A 7,722-nucleotide genomic window follows, 5' to 3' on the forward strand; every position below is an offset into this window, starting at 1 on the left:
GCGGGGCGGGTGTCGCTGTGCGGGGCGGGTGTCGCTGTGCGGGGCGGTGTCGCTGCGGTGCTCGGCCGGCCCGGAGGGTGGCACTGGACCTCCACGCACCGCCCGCCCCGCGCGGCGGGACCGAGCCGGCGCGGAGCGCAGACAGCTCAAAGGTGCTGCCTTTGCTCGTAGTCAGCGCTCTCGGTCGTGCTTTTTGTGAAAATATTGGCACTGTTTTTGCAAAGTGGCTTCTGAAGGGTTTTGGTGAGATAGGCACAGTGCTGTTTTCCCGGGAGTGAATAAACAAACCCCAGCCTACTCTCTGCGTTCCCTTACCCGGAGATGGGCTGGAGGGACACCTGTGGGTGTGAGCCCGTCGATTTCTGTCTGGGATGACATTGGGAGCTAGGCCATATGTTGTTAAGGGCAATACACAAGAAAAGCCAGGTTAGGAAACCTCTCTTCTAGATGAAGAGTCCTCTTGTTGCATCTCTGTTTTTTTTCCCCTATGGGGAAGTGCCTATAGGTGCATTTGCAATTTTTGTACGTGGCCTACTCAAAAAGATTTTGCAGAATTTAAATATGATTGTTGCCCAAAATATTTTGCTGTAACATCGTTGACTGCAGGTCCTGATCTACTGTGTTCAGCTACTCAGTTAACAGGGCTGTTGGCAACAGCCATGTCCAGAGACAGTAAATGGGACAGGGAAAGTGGTGAAAATATCACAGATTTTTCTAATGTATTCTAGAGGGACAATGATAATGCTATAGAATAAAGAAATCCCACATATTCAAGGAAACTTTAAGAATAAATGTTAAGGCTTTTGGGTACTCAGTTTTGACCTTGCTGCTTATCTTTGAATGATAAAATCTTTTTTTAGAACAAAACGAAAGACTAAATCTTTAAGTGAGCACCTAGCTTAAGCCCCCAGTTCTGTTCATAGGAATGCATTGTCAAGATGAGGAATTAGTTAATCCTGAAAGAGGAAATTTTTTTTCCTTTCTTAATTTACATTTTTTAAAACATGTTTGTTTGTTTTCCTGCTCAGCTCCCCACGCCTTGTAAATTGTGAATTTCTCTTTTGGCTACGCATGATAAGGAAATTGGTTTCATTCTACAAGTGTGTTGATCATCTCATAGTTTAAAAATATCAAAGTGTAAATGCCTTAGTTTCTAAAGGGGTTGATCTTAAAATAATGACAGTGATCTGACCATTGCAGCTATTTCATTTTATAAACTGAACTGTAGGTTTAAAGTGACACTGTGGTCTCACCCTAAAATGAGCAGTAGGGTGAAAAATTAGTTTTGATGGTGAAGTTGGTGGCAATTGCATTAGATTGTTAGTAGTTTGGAACGACACAGATCTCAATACTGTGATTACAATCCCGAATGTGATACTGTTCAGGGTTAAGTAAAATACACAGGAAAAGGAGTATTTTAGGGACTGAGGCGTGCTGACTTGCGGCACTGAAGTATTTCACTATTGGGCTGTCAGGGTTAAATGTTGATTGCACGAAGCTGGAACAAGCCGTGCTCTCTGGGCGCTGAGACAGTAGCGAGGGTTGGCCACAGGAGGCACAGCCGGTGTGCGCTGCAGGGAGAGATTTCCCTAATCCCTGCGGGGCTGGGCATGGTGAGATGCAGATCAGCTCTGGGCCGTGTCCTTCTCCACCCCCCGCCCCGTCCCAGCTTTTGCTAACCCTTCTTGTCTTCTGATTGCATTGATCCTCTGAGAGGGCGCGCTTCTGCTTGGGCAGGGCAGCGTCAGTATTAAGAGATCAGAGCTGGCTTTCTCCCAGCCTACGTGAATGGATTTGGTGTCAAGGGCAAGGAAGGCAGCTGCTGCTGCCCCAGAGCACCACCCACCCACCTGTTCGCTGGTGAAAGTGTTACTGGCCCCAGGTGAGGCTCCTGCCTTTCACGCTGAGTCCTCAGAGCAGAGGAACCCTAAACATGCTCCCTCAGGCCCAAAGTATAGTGCCTGCCAGAGAGCTGTACTTACCTGAACCAGCAGTGAAGTTTCTTTTGTTCCAATTACAAGTGATTCTTCCCTTCCTAAGCAGGACTCATAGCTTAACTTCCCATTTCAGAGAAGTTTATGAGTGATCTTAAATTAGAATGTCATCTGATAAGGCACTGTCTTATGACAACTAAACATATCTAATGGACAGTAGTTCCATAGGGTACAGTAAGTGTCCCTTGAATAAGAGATATTATAGCATAGCTTCTGAGGGCAAAAGAGAAAAGAAGAAACAAACCGTTGCTGGCTTTCAGGAATTTAGACTCCTATTTCAAACTTAATTTAATTCTTATGGAGAGAGTCCCTGTAGGAGCAGCCAAAGTTTAATCAGTAACACAACAGCGATTTAGCTCAATTCCCAGTATCTTAGTCATATGGAGAAGCTGCTGCAACTGATTAGAAACCCCATTTCATTGAAATATTGCATGGAAGCATGAAAATTCCAGTGTGGAAAGGCAACAGTCACTTCATCATTCTAGATCCCATGTTAACGCATCACCAACTCTCACATTCAAAGTCTTTTTAGAGAAATTGGAGGACTAATAACCAGCCACAACCCTGAATTCTGAGTGATTATTCTAAACACAAATTAACAGATCTGGGCCATTACTACCCCAAACTGAATCATTCATAGAGGTGGGAGGAAAGAAAAAAGGCAATACTCCGTGGGAATGTCTCAGGATTAACTGTTTTTGTACATTTCGAAACACTTTGTCAATAGCATCCCCTGTGTAATAAATTCCTCACCTAGTTCCTTTCACACTGCTTACAGGCAAATCACTTATAAGTTTGCAATATACACTCAAATAAAATTTTCCAAGTTACAAGAATTATTCACTTCAGGTAATTTTATTCTTTATAGTCTCTACATATTTTAGTTTTTACTTGATAAAAGTCATAACAGAATGTATAAGTATTAAAAAAAACAAACAACAAAACCACAACACAAATCAAAGCCAGCAAACAGTTGGTCCCCAAAGAATAAAGCAAGCAATCAGTTCAATAAACACACTTGATTTATTTTGTATAAAAAGGGTTAAGATTACAACTAAACTTTTATAAAAAGTTTAGCATGATTAAGTACATCATTACACTTCTTGCAGAAATGTATATTTCTGCCACTATACAAGAAAACTCTAATTAAAGAGTTCACAAGGTTTCACTCATATATATATATTTATATATAAATATATACACAGCTTTCAGTCCTAGGTTTGTGTCAGAAAGGTAATTTCTGACCACAGACTTTCCTAAAAAACTGAAAACTGGATCTTTCTGGTACTCACGCTCCACCTTTGGAAAAAAAGGCAAAGTCTGCTTTAAAATGGGCAACTCCTTGTGAGATTTTTGTTTCGCTCCCCACGTTGGGAATAGTATATAAAGGAAGCCTTCCAACTAGGGAAAGGGTATTTAAGAGTCTCTTCATAAATAACTAGGTTCAGTCCAAGTTGAAAAATGGGGTGGGGATAAAGATCAATCTTGATTTTTTTCTTCTTTTTTAATTTTAAAAGGTCCTTTTAGTTGAACGTGGATCTTCCCCTCCAGATACAGCTGAAAAATAAATTCAGCACCTCAAAAAAAAAATCCTGTAGACATTTTCTTGTGCAAAAAAAAAAAAAGTCATCAGTGGAACACCTGCAAGAGATTGAAGAGAGGCATATTTAGGAGAATGCTAACAGGGCAGAGATCCGGACAGACTGGCGCCAGAGAGGAAGCCACAGTTTGAACATTTAACCAAACACTCAGAGATTGGGCAAACCCTGGCGTCCAGATGCAACACATACACGCTCACACACTCTCTCTCAAGAACACAGATTGAACATTAAAATAACATACACTCCAGGGAAAGGGTAGAAAGAGGATTCTCAGTCCAATCTTTATTTAGATCTTTGTAAACGCAATGCTCAGAGGCGCCAGTCTGCCTCTTAGAGCAATTATTTGATTAAAAGCAGTCATTTATTTAACTGATAGCGCAGACAATCCCACATCACAGAATTTAAGGAATTGTGCCAAGATTCCCAACTTAATCAGTCACTTTTGCCCGGGAAGTTAAGACTCCAAGAACAGATAAGAACTTGCATTAAGCAGCGAGCTAGATCAGAGCAGCCTGTGCTGCTGGGTGAACCTCAGCGACACACACACTTAGGACCTTGAGACCCAGTTATTAGTCTTATTTCTTAGTAATTACAAAGGCATCTCCTAACAAACTTTTAGGACAGACTTTTGGCACTAGCCATCACGGCTCCCGTTCCCCGGGGAGGCACTTTTTACGCGAAGTTTAGAAATAAGATTCACTGCACTCACCGGTTCGGTTCAGCCACAAAGTGCTTTGCTGTCGCCTGACATGAGCTCTGAGGGGAACTCGGACGCCTGCGACGACAAAATAAGAGCAGGGTAAGGGCGAGGTGGCCGAGCACTCGGGGAGCCGGGAGCGGGAGTGTCCCGGGTGCCGCAGCGCTTCCCCCATGGCACGTCTGGATACATCCGCGCCGCGGGGACACGGACCGCGCCACCCGCGTTGGGGACATCGTTAAGGCTACCCGAGCTCCCCGATCCAGGTCAGCGGCGAGCCGGAGCGCGGGGAAGCCACGTACCTGTAGCGAGAGGATGCTGATGTCTGTGTTGAGGGTGGTCAGAGGAGTTCTGGAGGAAGGGTTCTGCCCGGGTCTCTGGTGGTGGAGGCTGACGATGCTGGGGTGCGAGTCCAAGGCGATCTGCAGGTCGAGGATGTAGTCGATGACGTGCTGCAGGATTTCCATCTTGCTCACCTTCTTGTTCTGCGGGATGCTGGGGACCAGCTCCTTCAGCTTGGAGTAGCAGTCGTTCATGTTGTACAGCAGGCTCATGGGGTCATCCACGGGGGTCTTGCTCCGGGAGATACCCAGGTTGTGCTCCGAGAGGCCAGTTTTCCTGACGGACCGCACCGGGCTGAAGGCTTTCATGTTGGTAAGCGGGCGGGCGGAAGAGCGCGATTCCAGCGGGCAAACTGGAGCTTGCGGGGCGCGGGCGCTGCCGTCCCACTGGGGCGCTGCCGGAGCTCGCTCTGAGCCGCAGAGCTGCGCGCCCGCTCTTATATAGCGGCCGCGGCCGGGCCCGGCCCGCGCTCGCTGCCATTGGCCGCTGCCGGCACGTCCATCACCCCGCGGCGCCCTCACTGGTGGGGCCTTCCGCCCGCGCAGCCAATCGCGACGGGGGGCGTGGCCGTGCCGCACAGCTGAGGCAGTAAATAGTGCGGGCAGCGCGGGGCAGTGGTGGGGTGTTCTTGTCCTTGTCCGTCCCGTACCCTACACTGCCCCCTCCCCTCCCCAATCCCGCACCGCCCCACATCCCACGCTGCCCTCCGCACAGATACTCCGCAGTGTGCGAGGCTGGCAGTGCGGGACGCGCAGACCCCGCTGCAGTGAGCAGTGGTGCGGGCTAAGCTTTCTCCAAGTCGTCGTGAATTGGAGCATCCCGGCGGTGTTTCTATGAACCCATTCAGCACCCGGTGCCGTAAATCACTGGCTGGGTCAGCAGCCCAGCGCTCTAGGCTGCGGGTGTAAGCGGGAATGATATAAATCAAGATTAAATAAACCTAATAGAGCCCACTGCAGCTTTCTGCCGTGATGAGAACGGGGCACTAAGCACCCCGACAGGCAGGCAGGCAGGCGCCGCTTCCAGCGCCCTGCTTCCCGAGGACGGGACTACTTCAGATGATACTATTAATTGGAGATCATTAAGCAAATGTGCATATTGGAAGTGCATTTACATGTATTACCCTTGAAAGGCTGCTCATCTGCGCCCTATCAGTGCTCGTGACACAGTACTGCCATTAATTATGCAGAGATTGTTTCTGGTGACAAATGCAAATACTACACGCTGTACTTTTAGCAGCTTTTGGCTGCAGCCAATGAAACATCTTCCAGAAACATTCCAGAGGAAAAAGTTAATTTATTTTGTTGTTGTTGTTGTTTAGCTGAAGTGACTTTGATTTTAAGCTTAGCTCCACTGTATTTTCCTGTATTTTGCTTATACTACCGGCTGTGTAACAAACGGACACAGCCTCCACCCCCCATTTCACATACTACCTGAGGAAAGTTCAACTCACGAAAGTGTGAACATATATATACTATTAATACAAATTAAATTCTGCATAAATTGCAGCAATTCTATAAAAACCGCACGGATGCTTAAAGAACGTTAGTGTTCATTGCAAACAAAACCGTAGTAACGGCACACATCCATAAAATCAGTGAGGATTGTGCTGTCAATCATAACTATTAAAAGCAGACAAATATTGGATATATCTGCACAGTTGTTGCGTAGCTACACGAAGGGAGTCGGGGCTGCGGGGGTGGAACATTACGGACATTTGGAGACAAAGCTGAGAAGAGCCGCATCAGTGTTTTTTCCAATTAACGTGGCATTCCTGAGCTGGTGGTTGGCTATTCTCTAGCAGGACACTTTGGTGACTGTCACACCAGGGTGTTTGCCCCGGGGATGTTCTCCGGGGGTGGACTGGAGGCGGTGCCGAGGCTGACAGGAACACAATTCAACGCGTTTTGAGACGCGAAGGGTGAAAGTGAATCTCGACATTCAATCTGATAGGAAGACAAATACACTGTTCAAGTGCAGTTACAGAAAGTAAATAGTAATAACTGTTGTTATTGTTACTGTTATTATTATTAGTTACAGTAACGCTGCCAATTAACGACTCGATTAAAATCACCACTTAGAGCAACTTCAATCCTTTACATTGCTAAACTATCAATTGGTGGTGGTACTTGACCTGAGGCCACAGGTTTTAGTCTTGCAACATGCTTGCCTTTCTGTCTAATGAAGGCACCAGTGGAAGAAATTTTGACCATGTTTTTAGTGTAATAATAGCCAACGTAAATATGTTCATGCTTCTCCGATCACTGTCGTGCTTGGACAGCGCAGCAGCGCGGCAGCACCGGCCGGCCGGGCGCTGCAGAGGACCCTGTGCTAATGCTTTCGGTTTTCTACACCGAGGGCTTTTAGAACACCGGGAAGTTGTGTGGAGAGGCTAACCTGGCCATTTTCTCTGTCATCAAATGATTGTCATGTGCAGTTTCTGCACGCGAAGTAGAGCCCGCGAGCAGGCTGCGCTTCCCCCAAGCGAGCGGCTGAACTGGTTTTTTTGCTAACATTTAATCCCCACAATTCTAATCTTTTAGCCCTGACAGCTTTGGCAGGGGCTCGCAAGCTCTGGAAGTTCCTGCGCTCCGACGCAGGTTCCACGCGCGGTCCCGGCAGCCGCGGCTCTGCCGCTGCCCGCGGGAGGAACCCCGGGGTGGCCCCCGAAACCATCGGGGCTGCGAGCTGCTCCTCGGGGGCTTTTCCCTACGGCCCGTCCCAGGCAGCTCCGGGTGCCTCGGGAGCCGCGCGTTAGCCTCTTTATAGTTTTCAGCCGGGATTTTCACAGCCGGCTCCCAACCTCCGAAACGCCGCCGCTGCAAACATCTGGCAGGACCCGCGGCCGCCCAGAGCACCGCACAAGGCGCCGCTTTCTCCTCAAAATCACAAGCGCGGGGCTGCGCTCCGCGGGCTCGGGGGCCCCGGCCCGCCCGGCGCCAAGCCCGGGGCGGCTCCGGGTGCGCGGCAGCGGCGGCGGGAGCGCGGCCGCCCCGGGGGCGCCGTGTCCCCTCCCGCAACCCCCGGCGCGGTGCGCTGGGCCGCGCTTGTGATTTTGAGGAGAAAGCGGCGCCTTGTGCGGTGCTCT

General features: G+C 48.5%; 1 protein-coding gene and 2 long non-coding RNA genes across 3 annotated transcripts in view; 1 reads left to right on the top strand and 2 right to left on the bottom strand.

Moving 5' to 3' along the window:
* Positions 1–7,722, top strand: part of LOC113970914 — a 15,707-nt gene that overhangs the window by 2,525 nt on the left and 5,460 nt on the right. The gene's annotated exons all lie outside the window — the stretch shown is intronic.
* Positions 2,834–5,046, bottom strand: ID2 (inhibitor of DNA binding 2). The gene is made up of 3 exons (XM_027690342.1): positions 4,595–5,046; positions 4,307–4,370; positions 2,834–3,636 (listed from the first exon to the last, which is right to left on the bottom strand). The coding sequence occupies exons 1-2, from the start codon at positions 4,940–4,942 to the stop codon at positions 4,314–4,316; spliced, it is 405 nt and encodes a 134-aa protein (XP_027546143.1). The 5' UTR covers positions 4,943–5,046; the 3' UTR covers positions 2,834–3,636; positions 4,307–4,313.
* On the bottom strand, positions 6,170–7,550 carry LOC113970913. The gene is made up of 2 exons (XR_003535380.1): positions 7,032–7,550; positions 6,170–6,580 (listed from the first exon to the last, which is right to left on the bottom strand). It is a non-coding gene; the product is annotated as an uncharacterized LOC113970913 (long non-coding RNA).

This window comes from Neopelma chrysocephalum, unplaced genomic scaffold, assembly GCF_003984885.1.
Source record: "Neopelma chrysocephalum unplaced genomic scaffold, ASM398488v2 Primary Assembly neopelma1_80b, whole genome shotgun sequence".
Taxonomy (NCBI): domain Eukaryota; kingdom Metazoa; phylum Chordata; class Aves; order Passeriformes; family Pipridae; genus Neopelma; species Neopelma chrysocephalum.